This window comes from Coregonus lavaretus (assembly GCF_964263955.1).
Source record: "Coregonus lavaretus genome assembly, chromosome: 26".
Classification (NCBI taxonomy): Eukaryota; Metazoa; Chordata; class Actinopteri; order Salmoniformes; family Salmonidae; genus Coregonus; species Coregonus lavaretus.
Window position 1 is genome coordinate 7321140 of NC_140013.1, and position 24455 is coordinate 7345594.

At 44.5% G+C, this 24455-nt stretch overlaps 1 protein-coding gene across 1 annotated transcript; it reads left to right on the forward strand.

Annotated features, from left to right (window-relative positions):
- The first annotated feature begins 11669 nt into the window (after window positions 1-11669).
- LOC311101409 (calmodulin-1) lies at window positions 11670-22878 on the forward strand. Its single transcript, XM_084142541.1, has 6 exons — window positions 11670-11884; window positions 16977-17007; window positions 17429-17572; window positions 18774-18880; window positions 19795-19930; window positions 20594-22878. Exons 1-6 carry the CDS (start codon window positions 11882-11884, stop codon window positions 20620-20622), a joined length of 450 nt encoding a protein of 149 aa, XP_083998667.1. The 5' UTR covers window positions 11670-11881; the 3' UTR covers window positions 20623-22878.
- Window positions 22879-24455: the final 1577 nt, after the last annotated feature.

Consider the following 24455-nt stretch of genomic DNA (forward strand, 5'->3'; position numbering starts at 1 on the left):
ACTTTACTTGAAAGTAACCAGAGAAGAAAACCATCTCCATACAAGGAGGAAAACAACCTGCACACTAACACTGCCGAAGACGAATCCAATAACACACAACACACAATGCACGACAGAGGGTTAAATAGGGGAAACAATACAACATAATGGGGAACAGGTGTACACAATCAGGACAAAACAAGTCAAACACCGAAACATAGATCGGTGGCAGCTAGTACTCCGGGGACGACGAACGCCAAAACCTGCCCGAGCAAGGAGGAGGAGCAGCCTCGGCTGATTCCGTGACAGTACCCCCCCCTTGACGCGCGGCTCCAGCCGTGCGCCGACCCCGGCCTCGGGGACGGCCAGGAGGACGTGGAGCAGGGCGAGTCGGATGACTCCGGTGGAAGTCCCTCAACTTGGAGGGATCTAGAATGTCCCTCCTGGGGACCCAGCACCGTTCCTCCGGACCGTACCCCTCCCACTCCACGAGATACTGCAGGCCCCCCGTCCGACGCCTCGAATCCAAGATGGAATGGACTGAGTACGCCGGAGCCCCCTCGATGTCCAACGGGGGCGGAGGAGCCTCTCGTACCTCATTCTCCTGGAGTGGACCAGCCACCACCGGCCTGAGGAGAGACACATGGAACGAGGGGTTAATGCGATAATACCTGGGCAGTTGTAACCTATAACATACCTCGTTCAATCTCCTCAGGACTTTAAAGGGCCCCACAAACCGCTGACCCAGCTTCTGGCAGGGCAGGCGAAGGGGCAGGTTTCGGGTCGAGAGCCAGACCCGGTCTCCCGGTGCATACACCGGAGCCTCACTGCGGTGGAGATCGGCGCTCGAAGACTCCGGGAGTATGGGAGTGGGCTCAATGGACCTCTCCTCTGTGTCATATAGTCGGGACAGGGCGTCTGCCTTAGCGTTCTGGGACCCTGGTATATAGGTGAGCTTAAATACAAAACGGGAAAGAAACATTGACCACCTTGCCTGGCGAGGATTCAACCTCCTCGCTGCCCGGATGTACTCCAGGTTACGATGGTCAGTCAGAATGAGAAAAGGGTGTTTAGCCCCCTCAAGCCAATGTCTCCACACCTTCAGGGCTTGAACCACAGCCAGCAGCTCCCTATCCCCCACGTCATAATTGCGCTCCGCCGGACTGAGCTTCTTAGAATAGAAAGCATGGGGGCAGAGTTTAGGTGGTGTACCTGAGCGCTGAGACAGCACAGCGCCGATCCCAGCCTCGGAAGCATCCACCTCCACCTGGAATGCCAAAGAGGGATCCGGATGCGCCAGCACCGGAGCCGAGGTAAACAGGTCCTTCAGACGTTTAAACGCCCTGTCCGCCTCAGCTGACCACTGCAGGCGCACCGGACCCCCCTTTAGCAGAGAGGTAATGGGAGCTGCTACCTGTCCAAAGCCCCGGATAAACCTCCGGTAGTAATTGGCAAAACCCAAGAAGCGCTGCACCTCCTTTACCGTGGTGGGAGTCTGCCAATTACGCACGGCAGAAACGCGGTCAATCTCCATCTCTACCCCTGACGCGTACAACCGATGTCCCAGAAAGGAGATGGACTCCTGGAAGAACAGACATTTCTCCGCCTTCGCATACAGGTCATGCTCCAACAGTCTACCAAGCACTCGACGCACCAGGGACACATGCTCGGCTCGTGTAGCGGAATATATTAGAATGTCATCAATATATACCACAACACCCTGTCCATGCAAGTTCCGGAAAATCTCGTCCACAAATGATTGGAAGACTGAAGGAGCATTCATTAACCCGTATGGCATGACGAGGTACTCATAGTGACCCGACGTGGTACTAAATGCTGTCTTCCACTCATCTCCCTCCCTAATGCGCACCAGGTTGTACTAGCAATCAGAGGGAGAGGATAGCTGTATTTGATGGTGATCTGATTTAGACCACGGTAATCAATACACGGGCGTAAACCCTCATCCTTCTTCTTCACAAAAAATAAACTTGAGGAAGCAGGGGAAGTAGACGGCCGTATGTAACCCTGTCTCAAAGATTCGGTGACGTAGGTTTCCATAGCGGCCGTCTCCTCCTGAGACAGAGGATACACGTGACTACGTGGAAGCGCAGCGCCTACCTGGAGGTCTATCGCACAATCCCCCTGTCGATGAGGTGGTAATTGAGTCGCCTTCTTTTTACTGAAGGCGAGAGCCAAATCGGCATACTCAGGTGGAATATGCAAGGCGGGAACTTGGTTCGGGCTTTCCACCGTCGTTGCCCCTACGGAAACGCCTACACACCGCCCAGTACACTGATCAGACCATCCCTGGAGAGCTCTCTGCTGCCATGAAATGTTGAGGTCATGAGCTGTTAACCAGGGAAGCCCCAATACCACGGGAAACGCAGGAGAATCAATCAAATACAAACGTACTATCTCCTCATGACCCTCCTGCGTTTTCATCCGGAGAGGCGCCGTGACCTCCCTAATCAACCCAGACCCCAACGGGCGGCTATCTAGGGCATGAATGGGGAAGGGCTCATCAACAGGTACGATAGGAATCCCTAACTTATAGGTGAACTGGCGATCAATGAAATTCCCAGCTGCGCCTGAATCTACTAGCGCCTTATGCTGGGAGTGAGGAGAAACCTCGGGAAACACCACTTTAATACACATATGATCAGCAGAGAGCTCTGGGTGAGTTGGGTGCCTACTCACCTGGAATGACTCATCAGTGCATCGCCCACTGCCTCGATTCCTAGGAGACCCTCCCCAGCACTGACCAGCAGTGTGTCCTCTGCGGCCACAGTTGGTGCAGGGGACGGCCTCCCTCCTGGTCTCCCTAGCACCAGCACCCCCGAGCTCCATAGGGGTCGGCTCGGAAGTGCTGGGGGATGGAATGGACGGCCCCGAATCCGGACGTCCGCGGGTAGCCAACAGGGTATCCAGGCGAATCGACATGTCCACCAGTTGGTCAAAGCTGAGGTTGGTGTCCCTGCAGGCTAATTCCCGACGCACGTCCTCCCTCAGGCTGCATCTGTAGTGGTCGATGAGGGCCCTCTCATTCCCTCCCGTGTTGGCTGCTAGCGTCCGGAAGTCCAGCGCGAACTCCTGCGCGCTCCTCCTCCCCTGTCTATGGTGGAATAGACGCTCACCCGCCGCTTTACCCTCTGGGGAATGATCGAATACTGCCCGGAAGCGGCGGGTGAACTCCGCATAGCTGACCGTAGCGGCGTCTATCCCACCCCATTCGGCGTTGGCCCATTCCAGCGCCTTGCCGGACAGACAGGAGATGAGGGCGGACACGCTCTCATATCCCGAGGGCGCCGGGTGAATGGTTGCTAGGTAGAGTTCAACCTGGAGTAGGAAACCCTGACACCCGGCCGCGGTGCCATCATAAGCCCTCAGGAGCGAGAGCCGAATCCCACTGGACTCCGGAGATGGACCAATGGGTATGGCTGATGGTGGTGGTATCGTAGGATGAGGTGTGGGCAAACCTCCACTCTCCCATCGCCTCAAGGTGTCCATCACCCCTTGGATGGTGGTACCCAGGTGCTGGATCACGGCCTCTTGTTGGGTTACACGCTCCTCCAGTGCTCCCCTGAGCGCGGACGATCCTGCTGACTCCATCGGAAGGTGTGTTATTCTGTCAGATGGCGACGGTGAAATGCGGTAGGCGAAGTCAAGCGCAGGACACAGAGCTTACTGGAAACTTACTTTACTTGAAAGTAACCAGAGAAGAAAACCATCTCCATACAAGGAGGAAAACAACCCGCACACTAACACTGCCGAAGACGAATCCAATAACACACAACACACAATGCACGGCAGAGGGTTAAATAGGGGAAACAATACAACATAATGGGGAACAGGTCTACACAATCAGGACAAAACAAGTCAAACACAGAAACATAGATCGGTGGCAGCTAGTTCTCCGGGGACGACAAACGCCGAAACCTGCCCGAGCAAGGAGGAGGAGCAGCCTCGGCTGATTCCGTGACAGTAATTTTTATCATAGGTACACTTCAACTGTGAGAGACGGAATCTAAAACAAAAATCCAGAAAATCACATTGTATGATTTTTAAGTAATTAATTTGCATTTTATTGCATGACTTAAGTATTTGATCACCTACCAACCAGTAAGAATTCCGTCTCTCACAGACCTGTTAGTTTTTCTTTAAGAAGCCCTCCTGTTCTCCACTCATTACCTGTATTAACTGCACCTGTTTGAACTCGTTACCTGTATAAAAGACACCTGTCCACACACTCAATCAAACAGACTCCAACCTCTCCACAATGGCCAAGACCAGAGAGCTGTGTAAGGACATCAGGGATACAATTGTAGACCTGCACAAGGCTGGGATGGGCTACAGGACAATAGGCAAGCAGCTTGGTGAGAAGGCAACAACTGTTGGTGCAATTATTAGAAAATGGAAGAAGTTCAAGAGGATGGTCAATCACCCTCGGTCTGGGGCTCCATGCAAGATCTCACCTTGTGGGGCATCAATGATCATGAGGAAGGTGAGGGATCAGCCCAGAACTACACGGCAGGACCTGGTCAATGACCTGAAGAGAGCTGGGACCACAGTCTCAAAGAGAACCATTTGTAACACACTACGCCGTCATGGATTAAAATCCTGTAGCGCATGCAAGGTCCCCCTGCTCAAGCCAGCGCATGTCCAGGCCCGTCTGAAGTTTGCCAATGAACATCTGGATGATCCAGAGGAGGAATGGGAGAAGCTCATGTGGTCTGATGAGACAAAAATAGAGCTTTTTGGTCTAAACTCCACTCGCCGTGTTTGGAGGAAGAAGAAGGATGAGTACAACCCCAAGAACACCATCCCAACCGTGAAGCATGGAGGTGGAAACATAATTCTTTAGGGATGCTTTTCTGCAAAGGGGACAGCACGACTGCACTGTATTAAGGGGAGGATGGATGGGGCCATGTATCGCGAGATCTTGGCCAACAACCTCCTTCCCTCAGTAAGAGCATTGAAGATGGGTCGTGGCTGGGTCTTCCAGCATGACAACGACCCGAAACACACAGCCAGGGCAACTAAGGAGTGGCTCCGTAAGAAGCATCTCAAGGTCCTGGAGTGGCCTAGCCAGTCTCCAGACCTGAACCCAATAGAAAATCTTTGGAGGGAGCTGAAAGTCCGTATTGCCCAGAGACAGTCCCGAAACCTGAAGGATCTGGAGAAGGTCTGTATGGAGGAGTGGGCCAAAATCCCTGCTGCAGTGTGTGCAAACCTGGTCAAGACCTACAGGAAACGTATGATCTCTGTAATTGCAAACAAAGGTTTCTGTACCAAATATTAAGTTCTGCTTTTCTGATGTATCAAATACTTATATCATGCAATAAAATGCAAATTAATTACTTAAAAATCATACAATGTGATTTTCTGGATTTTTGTTTTAGATTCCGTCTCTCACAGTTGAAGTGTACCTATGATAAAAATTACAGACCCCTACATGCTTTGTAAGTAGGAAAACCTGCTAAATCTGCAGTGTATCAAATACTTGTTCTCCCCACTGTATCTGTGACAAACAGGTGTATATCTGTATTCCCAGTCATAGAAAATCCATAGATTAGGGCCTACTGAATGTATTTCAATTGACTGATTTCCTTATATGAACTGTAACTTGCATTTATATTTTTGTTCAGTATACTGTATATACACTTTACTTACGGGTGGTCCCAGGAATCGAACCTGCTATCTTGTCATTGCAAGCGCCATGCTCTACCAACTTAGCTACAGAGGACCACTCTAGGTAGAAATGAAAGGGAATGCTTATTATGGAGTTGATAACCATCAGCGTGACAAATTAGAGACTGGATCAGCGATGACCTCATAGACAGAAGATTACGTTGCCTGAACAAGCAATTTTTTTAGCCATGAGCCATGCTTTTAATCAGGGTACTCCTTCACACACAGAGGTCAAAAAGGCATCAGTGTTTTTGAGCCTTTTTTCTGAAATTGGTATGTTTTTTTACAAAGCACACTTGTCAGAAAAGACGGAGGAGCATCTGTCAACAGGTTGTACTGCTGACAACATCTGAACAGAAGGTAATAATGTGCTGCACTTTGAGAAACACTCTGTAGTACAATGGACATGTTTACCATCCAATTTACAGTACACACCACATAAATGGACTGAAATTCACAACTTAAAAGGATAAACATATCAAGAATATTAATTTATCTGACTTACATAGATACCTACCGTATCCTGACAATACTTGCTATGTGTGTTTGGTAAGCTACATGACACTACATCACTATTTATTTATTTAAGAACCTTGCTGCTTCTCTCTCCTACTTGAGATAAAGATAGATCTTTGGATAAGGCTTAACAACTGTTTAAATCAAGGCGTCATTCCTTCCTGCAGAATCTAAATACAGGCTGACTATTGTACATTGCTGGGTGGAAGGCCACAGCCATGCTGGCATCTGCATGATAACAGAACTACTGTGTCGTGATGTGACTTTCATTTAATATGATGACTGTTACTTATCGAATCAACTAACAATGTTTATCATCCACTACCATCCTCAGTAATTTTCCATCCAAGTTGTCATACCCAGGTGGCTTGTCACTTTACGGAATTCAAAATGACAATGCTTGTCTTTCATAATTTGGTCAGTTATACATGGATGTGTAGGTTAAGAATTAGTTGTTGGCATGTCATGTCAAATTTGCTAATCTGTGACAATGAACAAATCATTAAATTAGTTGGTAGTATCAGTGGGTTTTGTGATGAATGAAACATCTGATTCAATGAATGATGTAGTCTAGTTAGCCTTTTTGCCCAAAAATATTATTTAAGGTGCTCCAACGCTTTTTACTATCATTCTTTATGTCATTTATCTTTGTTACATAGTACAGTTTATTCTTATTTTTATTCAGTTTAGTCACATGATTTCTCAATTTACAGTTCGTTTGCCAATCGGCTGTGCAGACACTTATTTGAGCGTGAATAACCCAGCAGCGTTGCAGTTCTTAACACACTCAACACAGTGCGCCTGGCACCTACTACCATACCCCGTTCAAAGGCACTTAAATATTTTGTCTTGCCCATTCAGCCTCTGAATGGCACACATTCACAATCCATGTCTCAATTGTCTCAAGGCTTAAAAATCCTTCTTTAACCTGTCTCCTCCCCTTCATCTACACTGATTGACGTGGGTGTTGTTATATCTACTGTAATGACTACAGGGTCTCTTCTCGGGTATGTGCATGACATAACAGGTATAGAAATGTGAAAACCCCAATAGGTAATAATAAAGTTAACATTTTATATACAGTAGAAATAACAAATAAATATGAAAGGAGAGAGACCATTTAGAAACCTTAGTTGCAGAGGTACAATCATAATTTTACAGCCACACTACCAATGTCTTATTGCACTGTCCACTGTGTCACCACAGAAACGGTGGGAGCAGTTGACACAATCGACTGTGGATCAATTTCCATTTTCAACAGCCTACATATTTACCACCAGTATGTGCTCATTTCATGGTGTGATAGATGATGCTTGTAGGCAAATACATTAGTACCATGTTCAACATAGTTTTACACGTGAACGTTTATGTTTGATGACAAAATACAATCGCACAACCCTGAAATGTTTTGACCTCTTACTCAAACAATTGCCTCTACACGGCTGATTGGAATAGTGTGATTTTTTTAGATTAAGTTTAAAAATCGTATCAAAATGACCTGACATACAGTATAATAACAGAGATCATGTCTGAAATTTGATTTCTCTCACAGATTAAACTCTCTCTCTCAGTCGCTCTCTCTCCGTCTCTCTATCTCTCTCTCTCTGTTTCTCTCTCGGACAGAGGGCAATGTCCTCCTGGTAATCTACGGCCTGCTGGGCTGCTCTGACACCATCCTCTTCTTCAACCTCTTCCTGGAGAGGGTCATCACCATGTTGGGCTTCCTCATGCGATGGTGCCACCGGAGGAGAACACAACATCAGGCTAGGGGGCAACAGCAACCAACCCGAGGGTGGAGGAGAGGAAAGAGACATGGATGGTGGGAAATAGGGGTGGAGGCCCTCTGTGTATTCCGTCACTCTCATGCTGTTCACTGCTGCCCTAGTGTTGGCTTGTGGTGCTTCCACTCTCTGCTCAGCCATGGAGGGCTGGAGCTACATCGAGTCCCTGTACTTCTGCTTCGCGGCCTTCAGTATGGTGGGCTTCGGGGGACATGGTGAGCAGCCAGGAAGTGTCCTAAGGAGGAGCCCCCAGCGGAGGCTAGCAGGTGGCTAACTGCTTCCTCATGCTCCTGGAGGTATGCTCTACCTACACCATCTTCAATGCCCTCTTTGTCATCATAAACAGGGGCTGAACTGGATCCTGAGTCAGCTGATCCATCTGTGTAGCTGCCTGTTGCCCATGTTCTTGCTAAACCTGGTGGATAAATGCTTGTGTGCTGATGCCACAGTGGAAACCCTGTGCCATGGATTTGAGCACCACCAAAGCCAGAGAAATGGGGCAACACAGATGCAGGCTTCCCGGAGGGGATATTATACATGTCGGACTACCATGACTGGCACGACAGCTCCTGACTGGAGAGACACTGGCTACAAAATATCTGGCATGGTTTGCCTGCATATAGACAACACTGATAATTGAAGGTATATTTTTTTGTAATGAAGTTATTGGAACCTTTTGTTCATCTGACTTTTTTTTTTTGGTACTGTATCCTTAATGTACTCAATGTATCGTAAAACCAGTTTTACTCTCCCCATAAAGTGCATTAATAATAATATAATAATAATATGCCATTTAGCAGACGCTTTTATCCAAAGCGACTTACAGTCATGCGTGCATACATTTTTACGTATGGGTGGTCCCGGGGATCCAACCCACTACCCTGGCATTACAAGCGCCATGCTCTACCAATTGAGCTACAGAGGTCTGTGATGATGGTTGTAGTGCAGTCCTTAGAGTTTACCATGTACCCTTGTTTGTGGTTTCATGATGCAATTTGTCTCCACAAGAGGGATAAAGTCATGTGGATTTTTTTGGGGTGGACTGCATATTCTACTGATCCAACCTTTTCCAACTGTTGTCCTGACTTTTTTTGTGTGCAAATAAATGAAAGACAGAAAAGACTAGACACTCCAGCAAATTCCCTCTGACATTTCCTCCTCCTTGCCTCTCAATAACTGGTCCAGGGCAGGGACGGCCTGTTCAATAGGGCGATATGGGCGACGCACTGCCAAACGGGAAAAGGAAGGGATTTTTTTCTAATCAATTATATCACGGCAACAGTAGTTATCAGTGTTCTAATCTGATCTGACTGCCACTAAATGTCAAATCAGGCTAAAGTCGTGCTTCAAATGGCCCCGCCCGTTTTTGGGGCGATTTCAGTCAGGTTGAAAATCGCCCAGAAGTCTCTCATAGCCTGTCATGTAAAATCTATTTTTTTCAAATTTCAAAGCTTTCAATACATTCTCTATGGGTGTCTGTGGGCTTGCACTTACGCGCTTTCGTCATACGTGACGTAACCATGAACGTAACTAAGAAAATAGCGGCTAGCAGCGTCTCTGTTGAGACCTGCAGTGTGGCGTTATTTTATGTTTTTAATTTGTAGACTTAGTTTACAAACATTCTGCCAACCATGGATTTCCAGTGGTGGGTTTTGGACTGATCTTGTTGATCGTGTACATACCCGCTACGAACGGACTAAATAATGAAAACGCTGCTGGCATTGGAATCCAATACAGCTGGGAGACTTGGCTGGATGACAGAGTCCCGGACAGAGAAGTGGAGCCGGCCGGCTTCACCCTGGTCAGAGCGGACCGCGATCCTGGTAAGAGAGCGACTCTGTACCCCCGACATTGAACTGCTTTCTGTGTCACTGCGACCTTACTATCTGCCCCGTGAGTTCCCCCAATTGTTTGTTACCGTTGTGTACTGTTGATAATCACAAGTTTACTGGAGAACTGAGACCAAGTAGAGACTTTGGACAGGGTGGATATGGTATAATAAAGGCAGTTTATTCAGAGGTAAAGATATCTGGAATCGCGTGCACGGACCCGTTCGTCAAACTCTTAGGGAGCTATCTGAAGAGAGCCCCGAAAACATTGTGTGCAGACATTTTATACAATAAATGATGTAGGTTGAATCTAGTAGTTCTGATCTTCTGATTGGTCCTGATGAGTTGGGCGAGGTCCCCTCCACTGTTGCATTGGCTCTGAGTCGGGTTCTCTGTCTTCAAATGTTCAGCCTAAAGAGAGGGGATTTTTGTGTGTGTGTGTGTGTGTGTTTAACAGTGATGATGTGTGTGTGTGTGTGTGTTATCAGTGATGATGTGTGTGTGTGTGTGTGTGTGTGTGTGTGTCCTCAGAGCAAGAACTCGTGAGTTGGAAGAACTGAGAGACCTATGGCGTGGGTGTTGTCCTTGGCCACCTGCTGACAAGGCTGACAAGATAGGACTCTTTTGTCCATTGTTATAGGATAGGAACAGCATTGATTGAAAACAAACGCCCAACACAAAATGGGTCATGCACAAGATTTTAGTCAGACCAAGCTATAACATTATATATTTACTACGACAGTACATTCAACCAAAAGCTAATATAACAAAGGCATCAGAGATTATTTATAATCTGTCACAGAAACTGGAATCCATCTCCCCAGATCAGTCAATAAATGCTTCTGGTATTGACTTATATGCTGCCCCTGTCTTCATGTTGTTGCTGGACATATCTTTTTTAAAATGTGTGTAGGTCACCTAAATCATCAGAAAAATTGCCCCTCCTGAGAATTTTTTCAGGAGCCGCCACTGGTCCAGGGTCTGTTATGTCGATGACTATGATACAAGATCCACAAACAGAAGTGTTAGTTAGGTCTGACTGAATATTGGAATATGGCACACAAACGCAATTAAGAATTATTGATATATCTCTACTTTTATGTACACAAATGAGCAGTTATTATAGACCCATGCCATGGTTCCATTTGAATGTCATTAGTATTGAGGTGAAAAATATGATCAGCATCATAAATATCTACGAAGTGTGAGAGGGTTGTTTTCCTTATCATATAGGCCTACATGATGTCAGACTACTAGCCTACTGCAACGGTTTACATATTGACCAATTAGTCATATTTGAAATCAGCATATTCATAACCTATAATAGCACACAGCGAACGATTTATACAACAGAAAATTAAAAAGTCATTAGTTCTGCAATGGATAGATCAAATTTGGCGCAATGCAGTTTACAACCAGCCAATTACAAAACCGGGTACCTTTATACCCGTGTCTCTGGATCAATAAGGATATGCGTTACATTGACCAAGTTGAAGCTCTTCTCATTACACCAATGTGGTCATACTTGATCAAAAATAATAGCGATCAAATTGACAATGTACAGTATATCCATTTCAAATATTGGCTATTGTTCACCGCTTCGATAGACTGAAATAATGGGCGTGTCTGCTTCTCATCAATGCACGAGTAGCGCAAGAAGCTTGAACAGAATCCTGCAGTATCTCTGCGCGAATCGTGCAAATAGTACAATTACTTTCTTTTTTATTAGGAACAGGGGACGTTCTAGGCAATTTCAGTGAGTGCAGTGGTCAATACAAGGTGAATAAATTATTATATTCTGACGCATTTGTGGTGTGCAGTTTTAAGATTGGCAGGTTCGTGGGGGGGCGAAAGATGTCACTTCGCGGAGTGATACAGTGCAAATGAGGCCACATCGGCAGTGACGCGGTCTCTAGTGTTCCTGGTCAACTTCGCAGAGAAGGGACTGAAGCTATACGTCTATCGAATAATTTTCCAGCACTAAACAACGATACATACGTTGACTACAGTTATTTTGCCAGTCACGAGGGGGAACAGTGACTATTTAGTAATTCATATTTTCCAAGTTCGAAGACCTAACATAATAAAATGGTGAGTATAGCCACCTTTTTTCTAGCTAGCTAATTTACACTCATTCAACCACAGACATCATGCCACAAAGCCAAGCGTATGCTGTAGACAGCTAGCTACCGTTACCTGACTGTCATATAAATTCGCTAGCTTGTCGTGTAGCTAGCTAGTTATCTAGCTAACATGAATTCGTATTGGGTACGAGCAACGTCTATGTAGTTAAAACTAGATATCTGTCCGTAAACTAACTAGCTAAATAAGGTGTGACTGTGACAAAGTTTGTCGGTCTGGCAGCTCAACTGTTGATATCACCGCCGGGCTGTTGGCGTTGAATTGCAATAACCAATCAATGGCAGTTGGAAAACCTCATAAGGACTCAGTGGATGACGGACAATAAGGAAATGCTTGATTGTGGGCACGTATTGTTTGCCAAGGCAACGCGTACGTGGCATGACTATCTGATCAACGTTAGCCATGGCTAATTTTACATACGGCTAGCTAGCTAAGGTCATTCATTGGTTTCATTCGTATCGGAGATAGCTAGCTAACGTTTGGGTACTTGTGAGTGGGCGTTGTGGTTAAGACAGAAGCATAGCGATGTTTGATGTAATAATAACCAAACACTGCATATTGAATGAACTTACTCGATAGTATTAGTTGGCTGGTTAGCTAGCCATTTAAATGAGCTAATTTATCTGGTGAAAAAGTTATGTAGACTTGAGCCAGTTGTTTTGTATTTTGCAATGAACAATGCCCAGATTGTACCGTGCCAAGGCAACTGATAGCGTATGCGGAGCAAGCGAACTTGTGTGTCTGTCATGTTTTCAATTACATAGTTAGCTCGCAATATGATCTAGCTAGTAATACTTGTTGTGCATCGTGTTGTTGCGCAAATTGAGATTTCAATAACCACGCGACATTTGAGGCTTTCCTCATGGTGCTGTTGTGTATTGCACCACGTTGATCCGCAGTCTGGTGTTCGTGGATGATCTTCGTTACCACCCCTCCTTCCTCCCACTGCATTGAACCACATGGTTGGTGCAGTATACTGACACGGGATCCGCAGTGCATGCTTTGCAAAAATTGGAAATGAGACTAAAAGACCCTGCGTGACAAACGAAGGCATGTGCTCCGCGCTATCCCCCTAAATCGCTCCGCTTTATCCCCCTAAATTGCTGTTTTGGGGGATGAAAGTGAGTCCTTGGTGCTAAGTCTGTATTATTCATGGTAGTTTGTTTTGCGCCAAAGGATAAGACGCAATTGAACATCTGTTAAAGATCTTGCCATCTGCCCAAAAAAACGAGAATGCACTACTTTACCACCTCACAGTGAATACGATATTAACAGCCTTTAACCAGGACTGTACAGCATGGCACATGGGATCTCAATACTGCTCAAAGGCAACACTGTTTTCCTGAGACATTTGGTGCTTGACACTGCCTTGTAAATGCTAAAACCCAGGCACTAACTGAATCCTCCTGAACCACTGCTTGCTTCCTCAACCCGCTGCGTGGACAGAATATGCAGCAATCTGCTTGCTGCCCTTTCCTTCTTCCTCTCCTCCTGATGACTCACTGAGATAGAGCAGAGCACATGTCTTGGGCTAAATTATTTCTTAACTGTAATGAACATGTGCAAAACGCAGAATCATATGATGCAAAATGCATCATATGGGGATGATTTCCGTATTTTGATAACTTGAGTGCTGACAAGCAAAACATTTTGAGACTGTCAACAATGGACTAATTAAACAAATTCAAAAATAGTTTTTGGGTGGAATTTTCCTTTAACTGTAATGAACATGCGTTGATATGTCCGTGTGCCCCTTGCTTTCTGTCGGTTACGTGCACACAAACCTGTTCCCTTGGTATTTTCCAGGGGACATGCACACTTTCACAGGTGTGCACACTCACTCTCAAGCAATACTTATGACAACAAGTCTGAAGACCCACAAAAAGTAACAGAGATCGTAATAGTCAGTGTGCTACATTGGCGACCCTGTTCGTGCCGCTCTAATTATAGCAGCCGTACTGAGGTGTATTTATACCCATCCCTCATCACACTTCCTCAGCCCAAAGTGTGCTGGCTGACTGACTCAGACAGGCCTGATAAGACCTCGTCCTCAACTGATGGGAGGGAGAATAAAGCCTCAGAGCATTCTCCTGGTGGAAATGGAGAAGGCGCCGACAGACACGGTCGCCTAGTTTCTTACACCATTTTATTTATATATATAACTCAGCAAAAAAAGAAACGTCCTCTCACTGTCAACTGCGTTTATTTTCAGCAAACTTAACATGTGTAAATATTTGTATGAACATAAGATTCAACAACTGAGACATAAACTGAACAAGTTCCACAGACATGTGACTAACAGAAATGGAATAATATGTCCCTGAACAAAGGGGGGGGGGTCAAAATCAAAAGTAACAGTCAGTATCTGGTGTGGCCACCAGCTGCATTAAGTACTGCAGTGCATCTCCTCCTCATGGACTACCAGATTTGCCAGTTCTTGCTGTGAGATGTTGCCCCACTCTTCCACCAAGGCACCTGCGAGTTCCCAGACATTTCTGGGGGGAATGGCCCTAGCCCTCACCCTCCGATCCAACAGGTCCCAGACGTGCTCAATGGGATTGAGATCCGGGCTCTTCGCTGGCCATGGCAGAACACTGACATTCCTGTCTTGCAGGAAATCATGCACAGAACGAGCAGTATGGCTGGTGGCATTGTCATGCTGGAGGGTCATGTCAGGATGAGCCTGCAGGAAGGGTACCACATGAGGGAGGAGGATGTCTTCCCTGTAATGCACAGCGTTGAGATTGCCTACAATGACAACAAGCTCAGGCCGATGATGCTGTGACACACCGCCCCAGACCATGACGGACCCTCCACCTCCAAATCGATCCCGCTCCAGAGTACAGGCCTCAGTGTAATGATTATGGAGGCCAGGTCATCTGCAGCTCAATCACTCTCCTTCTTGGTAAAATCGCCCTTACACAGCCTGGAGGTCATTGGGCTGTTGAAAAACAAATGATAGTCCCACTAAGTCCAAACCACATGGGATGGCATATTACTGTAGAATGCTGTGGCAGCCATGCCTGTTAAGTTTGCCTTGATTTCTAAATATATCACAGACGGTGTCACGAGCAAATTACCGCCACACCATAACACCACCTCCTCCATGCTTTACGGTGGGAAATACACATGCAGAGATCATCCGTTCACCCAAACTGCGTCTCACAAAGACACAGTGGTTGGAACCAAAAATCTCACCCAAAGGACACATTTCCACTGGTCTAATGTCCATTGCTTGTGTTTCTTGGCCCAAACAGGTCTCTTCTTGTTGGTGTCCTTTAGTAGTGGTTTCTATGCAGCAATTCGACCATGAAGGCCTGATTCACACAGTCCCCTCTGAACAGTTGATGTTGAGATGTCTGTTACTTGAACTCAGTGAAGCATTTATTTGGGCTGCAATTTCTGAGGCTGGTAACTCTAATGAACTTATCCTCTGCAGCAGAGGTAACTCTGGATCTTCCATTCCTGTGGTGGTCCTCATGAGAGCCAGTTTCATCATAGCGCTTGATGGTTTTTGCGACTGCACTTGAAGAAACTTTCAAAGTTCTTGACATTTTCTGTATTGACTGACCTTCATGTCTTAAAGTAATGACGGACTGTGGTTTCCAAACCACATGGGATGGCATATCACTGTAGAATGCTGTGGCAGCCATAGCGCCCCCCCCCCCCCACCTTGTCACAACACAACTGATTGGCTCAAACGCATTAAGAAGGAAAGAAATTCCAGAAATTAACTTTTAAGAAGGCACACCTGTTAATTGAATTGCATTCTAGGTGACCTTCTCATGAAGCTGGTTGAGAGAATGCCACGCTGTCATCAAAGCAAAGGGTGGCTATTTGAAGAATCTGTTTAACACTTTTTTGTTTACTACATAATTCCATATGTGTTATTTCATAGTTTTGATGTCTTCACTATTATTCTACAATGTAGAAAATAGTAAAAATAAAGAAAAATCCTTGAGTGAGTAGGTGTGTCCAAATATTCCTAATTTGAAGTTAATATGGGTTAATTGGAATAGTAACTGAAATATGAACACTGACTGTAGGCCTAGAACCTCTCATAAAGTATGCACCCAAGATGAACTGAAGACTAATAGATTTCTCAGCTTTTCATTTCCTTAAAACCGGGTCAAACTGATTTACATTTTGCACAGGACCAGTCTTTCCACTATTTTGGAGTTATTGCGTTGTGTCCTGGTCCCTAAACGAAACAGACAACTTTACCGGTGTTAACTAGATTACTAATGCATTCATTCTATCGATGTAAGACATTATTCTGGTGAGTATTTAGTCTTCTGGGCAAGAAGTTAGGCTATGACAGAACAGAAGCTGCATGTATCTAACTATAGTTGACAAACAAATGGCCTACCAAATGTTGGAAATGATAATATGGCTTACCAAATGTCAGAAATTATAAGCAGAAATGTAGGGGTGAAAGTAGCCAGTAGGCTATGTGGTCCAATACAGAATATCAGCAAAATAAATTATGGTGGATCGAACTGCGCAGGTAGCCTACCTTTTTGAAGTGATTTGTTTGACAGTCAGATGAAAACATCACTCAACACCCATGATATACAAAACTGAGCCTGTGCAGACCGCGAAAAACAACAGTAAATGGGATAAGATGTTTACTTGTCACAGTATCCCGTCTAAAATCAGCATATCCCAGGCAGCCTATCTGGGTTTCTCATAACCAGGATACAAGCTTTTTCGGGTTATTGTAAACCGGATATGTTTATATGCGTCAACTCAAAAAAAGAATACTTGAGTAATCCGAATAATAATGGGATATCGGTGTGCATGTAAATGTGGTCAGTGTGTAGGAACAACGTTATCCTACTCCTGTGAGCACTGAGGTTATAGGGATGAGAGTATCACTGCCATGTCAACTCATCTGGTCTCATGCGAATCCAATGGAGCAGGTGTGGTTACACACAGGAGTAAAAGAGCAGCCATTAGGTGATTGTTGCTTAATTTACCTCAATTAGGCTATATTATGGCAATGGACAACTCTCACGCTTGCTTCCTCTCGTCTTCACAGGCTGACCAACTGACTGAGGAGCAGATTGCTGGTGAGTACTAACCCTGAAAGGTGAGGTTCTGTCCAATCAAAGCTCTTCAATCTAATCCCAGTTAGTAGAAGTGACGGAGTTCATGTCGGTTGGCAGATAATGTGGGTGCTTAGACTCATGGCTCCTCATGGTAGTGACCAACATTTAGGCTACTCTGCCTGTTAGTTTGTACAACTGCTGCTAATCTTGTACTAACCATTCTTAGTATTTGTAAGAGTTTTCTTCATCTGCACAGATCTAAACAATTGGGTGAAATCAATATGTTGAACGCATCCTGGAAATTTGCCCTTACCTGTCCAGTTCTCTCACATCAGTGCAGATGAAGGAAAGGAGACAAGGATAGGAAGACCATTTAGACTATTGACATACCCAATATAGGCATTTCCACGAATCCCACACTGTTCCCTGTTTGCGTAATCAGAGTTCAAGGAGGCGTTCTCACTGTTCGACAAGGACGGCGATGGCACCATCACCACCAAGGAGCTGGGCACTGTCATGCGCTCTCTGGGACAGAACCCTACTGAGGCAGAACTACAGGACATGATCAACGAGGTAGACGCTGATGGTAAGATTAGAGAGATGTGTACAATGACACACACACACACTGACGTACTCATTCACACGTGCTGACACGCACGCACGCGTATGGTCAGAACGCAACAAGGCTGACCCTTGTACATGATTCACATGGTGGATGAATGGTGACACACAAACACTGCATAATTACTGGCCCAATGCTCTTAACCGCTAGGCTACCTGCCACCTCACCTGGATGGCACCATGGCTCTGGTTTCAAGGTGGATCACATTTCAAATATAAGGTTTCCACCCACAACAGAGGCTCGCCCGTAGAGTTGGAGGACCCTAGATGGATAAAACCTGTTTTTGTCATGGACATAGAGCTCGCCAGGTTGTAGTCCTCAAACCGGAAATGAGTTACCTTTGGTTCGTTCAGCCATTCGTATGGGGGAAATTAATGTGGTTTTGCCGATAATAAGGGCTGAGGTTAACACGGGCTTAGGAGATCTTATGCGTTTTGTTCTATAAGATAATATCAGTCAGTTAACATGACCATTTATACATTATGAAGCCTGTGTGCTTGTTTTGATTTCATAAATGCGTCAAAATTCACAGAAAGTGACATTAGCTGATGAAGCATGTAAGATCTCCTAAGGCTGTGTTTACCACATACCTTATTTATGGTGTTTATCCAGAAACCCTCCAAAACACCCATTAATTTCCCCATAGGCTTTGGCCAATGAGCCATGGCGGAGTTAGTGCCTACAAAAAGACGCCATTTCAATTGCTCTCTCTTGCCATTGAGGGCTTCCACCATTTTAAAGTAGTCAACTGGGTGGGACTTCCTATGGGTTAAGGAAGGATCACATGATTCCATCCGGGTCATCACCAGGGATCAGCCAATGAATTATACTCGTGAGCAAACATTCCATAACTGTAGGTGGCAGTAAATCGCCAATCATGGCTTTATATCTGTTCAAACAACACACTAGGTGGTAGTTTGCACCCTTTCAGTTTGTTTGCCAACAAGAATAATAATAATAATGGACTACTTAAAAATGGAAATTGCCACAGTGGTGCTGCCCATGCACTCAGATGCAAAGATGATATCTCTCTCTCTTTGGGCTTATTCCAAAATGTACCAACAACATTTGAACACTGCTCATTCTGAAATAAAACAAGTCTTTGTGTGTGTGTGTGTGTGTGTGTGCACAAACGTAAAATAAAGACGGTGCTGTTTGTCCTTAGGTAACGGGACGATCGATTTCCCAGAGTTCCTGACAATGATGGCAAGGAAGATGAAGGACACAGACAGCGAGGAGGAGATCAGAGAAGCCTTCAGAGTCTTTGATAAGGTACGCACACTCAACACCATCTCCTTTGATTGTTGTACTCAGTCAATTGGAAATGTGCTTATTGTTTTGAGACATGAGCCATTTATGTGCTTAAGAGTTGTGAAAATGTACCACATACTTGTGAAAATTGCACCAAAGTGATAGAAAAAAAACCCCAACACTTCATGTTCTAAGAATGTGATGTTGAAAGTGTGATGGACTACGGCGCCACTGCTAGTGTGCGTGTCTCTGCAATCCTGATGTTGTGTAATCCAGTGTTTGTCATCATGGATATGTCTAATGTCACTGACAGGCAGTGGAGTATAACATTACCCGCAGGCAGGATAGGGGCTTATTGCAGTGCAGAAATCTAGGTCACAAGATAACAGGGAGAGCTCATTGGCTGGGCTTATATTGCCTATTGCTTCATGCAGCCTGGAACAGAGCCATGTGATTTAGGGAATGTGTGTGCACGTAAATTGTGTGTATTGCTGTTGTTTGTTTGCAGCCTCTTTGACGGATCGTTGTGAGTGGTGTGATTTGTGTAAGTTTGTTTCTGTGGGACGTTTGTGCAACTGTCCTGAAGAAGCTTGGTTACTGCTACGGTGCCAGTCTGCTAGGACGCCAGTCTGTGTCAGCATCCCCCAGCTCTGTTTATTGGCGAGCTAGAGCCAGAGATAACGCCAGGCTGGGGCTGGGTGAGCAGACGGACCAGAGCCATGCATATCTCTGGCTGTCACATAGATGGGGCAGCCAGGGACCATGTTCATGTGCCAGCAGACCAGATATGCCCGGGCTGTAATCAGGAGAGGGAGATGTCACTGATCGTTCAGATAGAAAACTCTTGTTTAGACCTGATCTCATTCTGACCGGTTAAAGTACTGTATGTAGAACCTTCTCTCTTTACATATTGAATGAGCCTGTTCTCCCTGTAGGATGGGAACGGCTACATCAGCGCGGCAGAGCTGCGGCACGTCATGACCAACCTCGGGGAGAAGCTCACAGACGAGGAGGTGGACGAGATGATCCGCGAGGCCGACATTGACGGAGACGGACAGGTCAACTATGAGGGTGAGCTCAACGTCCTTCCGCTCTCCCACACGTGTGTTTGCAGATATAAAGGAAACGGATAGGTGGAATCAAAATGGTGGAAGCTCCCCTTAGTAAGCCCATTGCGAGCCAAGGTGGAGCTATCACCGTATTTCTTAGACTTCCCTGGTACCTTCCGATCTGCAAAAATCAGAGGTGTAAGTAAGGGCTAAGGATTCTCTTAAAACCGGGCATTCTTCTCTCTCCTCCTCGTCCTCCTTTTTCCTCCCTCTTCCTGCTTCTCCTCTCATATCTACTGTGAGTTTACTGAAGTCAGTGTCTTTCCACCGTTGCCCATGTCAGTTATGCCAGGACAAGGCCTGTATTTACACTGTGAAGCGATGCTTCAGGCTTTCCTCTAGTCCTTGGTGAGAGACAAACTGGTTTTGTGTGCCTTACTTCTCTTTGCTTTGATGCTAAAAGGAAAGGCCATAAAAGGACTGGGTTTATACATGACATAGTCACTCACAGCTTAATTCATCACTGTTCATTGAATTTAAAATAGTATTGAAGATATTGATTCCTCATGTTACTCTGTTCCAATCTTATTAGTATGCCTTGTGATGTTATCATTGTTAACAGAATGCTCTTTATTCTTGTGGATTTCTTCTAATTTCTTTCTCCCTGTTTTGTTCTTCCTTGCAGAGTTTGTGCAGATGATGACAGCCAAGTGAAGTGGACTGTGCTCTCACACATTTCTCTCTCTTACATTGCTTGTCCTCCTAAGATCACTCTGTCTTTAAGAAAACAAACCAATAATCAAGCCAAAATGTACAACTAAAAAAATGATTAAATGTATAAAATTCTTTAATCAAAATAATCCAACTACTTCTAGGGTATCTGTTTTAAGAGCAACTGCAGATGAATCCCTAACAGAAGTTAATGGACTAAGCTTTAACGAGGCATGAGACCCTTACTCCGGAGTAAGATCCTTGGGAGGCTCCCAGATGCCGACTAAATTTGAGGAAAGGGCAACATGGACGAGGCAGAGGGATAGGAATCCATGCCAGAGATGGCTGTCTTTTTCTCATAGAGAGAAGCTTACTATTTTGAGTGTTTTTCCACCCTGAAAACAATTTATGCTAACTGCGCACTCACAAATCGCAGTGCTGATTTCTAATATTGAATTGGGTAACTGCCTTCTTGCATGCACCCCTTCTGAGACAGTTTCATGTCACAACAAGGTGGTTCTGATTCCATCAGAGATTGTGGATTGTATACACACTGGAGGTATATACAAATATATAGCTATACACTGGATGTATATACATAAATATATAGCTATACACTGAGCGTACAGAACATTAGGAACACATTCCTAATATTGAGTTGCATTTTGCCCTCAGAACAGCCTCAATTTGTCCGGGCATGGACTCTACAAGGTGTCGAAAGCATTCCACAGGGATGCTGGCCCATGTTGACTCCAATGCGTCCCACAGTTGTCAAGTTGGATGGATGTCCTTTGGGTGGTGGACCGTTTTTGATACACACACAGGAAACTGTTGTGTGTGAAAAACCCAGCAGTGTTGCAGTTCTTGACACACTCAAACCAGTGCGCCTGGCACATACTACCATGCCCTGTTCAAAGGCACTTGAATCTTTTGTCTTTCCCATTTAACCTCTGAATGGCACACACAAGCCATGTCTCAATTGTCTCAAGGCTTAAAAATGGTTCTTTAACCTGTCTCCTCCCCTTTAACAAGTTCCATCAATAAGCGATCATAGCTTTTACCTGGTCAGTCTATATTATGGAAAGAGCAGGTGTCCCTAATGTTTTGTACACTCGGTGTGTGTGTGTATGTATGTATGTATGCGTGTGTGTGTGTAATATAAATATATACACATATAAATAAATAAATAATGTCACTAACGGTTGGTGCAAGAATTACAGTGGAAGAGGTTGCATTGGTGCTAGGTTGAGGAGAGACTTCTCCCATCCCTAAGGGGATGTGTGAAGTTGTTAGAATATCACTGGCTGGTTGGTTTTAAGTCTTCTTTTTTTCATTGTTTGGGCAGGCTGTTGTCTTTCGTTCTCAAACAAGGCTTTTAATTTCCCAGCACCACTGACCTATGGCATAGGAGTACGTTGATGTACAGTTTCAGGATGTTGATTATGGTAACACACTTTGAGAGCATTGCTGTAAAGATATTTTATCTGCTAACATATATCCTGATACAAATATAAATGTTATACTTTTTAAATGTGTTATCAAATATTAATGTATACATTAATTAAACAATTTGGTCACAAATATATATTAGTGCATCGTAAACTTTGCATGACCTATTGTTGATCTAGTATGACCTGAGATGTTTTATCCTTGGTTTTTAAATGTGCCATAATACTCTAAAGCCTCAACCTTCTTGCAAGAGCAATTATTAAATTAGAACATATTATGAATATACAGTATAAACTATATACAGTACGTACCTATTTGCACTTTGGTGTAAACCGTATATTTGAAAAGGTTCTGTAAAAAAGACAATGTTGCTGCTGCTAGAACAACTCATTTTGTCTCTTGCTCCTGTGGATTTGTCAGATCCTCATGTTGTCGTCAAGTGTTCACATCTTTTATCCGTGCTCCGCTTGCTGTTCTGCTGAACAAAGTATATATTCACTAATATATTTATTTTTGTCAGTGAGTTGAAAAAATTAATATTTCAGACTGGTATAAATGAGGGGTTTAAAAATGTATTATTTAGGGTTGAATGACAGGAATGCTAGCAGAGGTACTGAATCGTTGCTTAAAAGACACATTCGGGACTAAAACAGTTTCTGGCTAGCTTTTACTGGTTTGTTAATTTTGATTCAAAGGTTGGAAAAGACACATGGTTAAGGACTGTTAAACCTCTGGAGGTAGCATACAAATTTAAAGATATGAAATATTAATGTTTTCCATGAATAAATAAATTGACTGTACTTCACTATATGAGTGTCTCCTTGTCTTGCGTAATACTTTATATGCAATTTCTATTGCAAACTTTTTTTGTACAAAAGAAATGCACTGCCATAAGCTAACTTTAGCATGTACTGATGGCAGTTATTTGGAGTGTGGATGGAACTTCAACTCTGTTCAGTTAGTGTGTGTATCTCTGGCTGCCAGTCTCTTTGCAGTCTTCATAATGTCCTTTACAAGACACCCTCTGAGATTGGGTCAGAGGAGGCCTCTGTAAAAGGAGCTATCCCTGGCTGCACAAGGCTATATTTGGTGGTTTATGGGATTGCCACAGGAGCCTCTGGTAATCTGGTTCATGACATCTCACCCCTTTAACTCCAAATGCCTCCAAATCCAACCCACACATGCCTCTGCGGTGACAGGCAGGGACAGCCAATGAGATCAATCATATCTTGGGCCGGTTGGATGTGATGGATAATTTTGTTATAGTACAGTAAGTAGCTCAGGTACATAAATTAGGAACCTGAGGACCTCGCTCAGCTGGTAGATTATGACCCCCTTTACTGTACTTCAACTGCCTATGGTTGTCTAAATATAGTCTGGCGGTTGTATATAACACATGATCATGACTAGGCAGGGTGCCTGTGTAAGGGGAGTAAACTACAATTTATGTAGAGATATTACATTACTGTGCTAGTGTAAGAAATTCAATATAATCTGTGGTGATATTTTGGAGCAAACTTGTTCTTAAAGCTTGTTCAGTGAATTTACAAGGTATTGGTTTGTTGCATTAGTGTGCCTCCCCTACTGATAGTAGAAGAGAATAGCCTCTGTTCACATGACATGCTTACAACTACAGCAGATCAAAGGGAACCTAATAACTGACAGATCGCTGGTTCGAATACCCGAGCCAACAAGGTGTAATAATAAACAATAAAACATCTTTATTTTTTACTGCCACCTAGTGTTTGCTCATGAGTATAATTCAATGGTTGATGACCCAGGTGGAATTAATGTGATTCTTCCTTAACACATAGGAAGTCCCACCCACTACTTTAAAGTGGTGGAAGCCCTCAATGGCAATGTCCATGCATGCCAAAGCAGGTGTCTATCCATATAGAGTCGTCTATTTAACTATATGTGTTGTCCTCACCTTTTCAAAGTTGTGTGGAGGCTAAAATGGCCTTATGTGATGCTCTGCTCTGGGTGTAGTTTCACATATCCTCACTAGATGACGCTGTACCATTGTCTTGGAATCTGCTCAGAAGCCTTTGTCAGCTGACAGTTATAGAATGTGTCATCACTGTGTGTTTATTGCATGAAAATAACTCAACATATATTTTTATAATTTATTTCCCTGAGCCTCCTTTTGCCATTTAAATGCTCAGTCTGATTTTGTGGCCGTGTTGATACAAATGTAATTATATTTACATACACAGCCATTGATTTGCGGATAGGATTGTCTAGAGTCTAGAGCCTACCCGCTTACCCTTCACAGTAATATTCAGTGGTCAGAGTAATCAGATCAGATTGTGATGTCATACTGAACAGGCTGAAATTCCAGGCGTTTTTTGTTTTGTTTTTAAAGCTCTTACACTGCTCTTATGCCT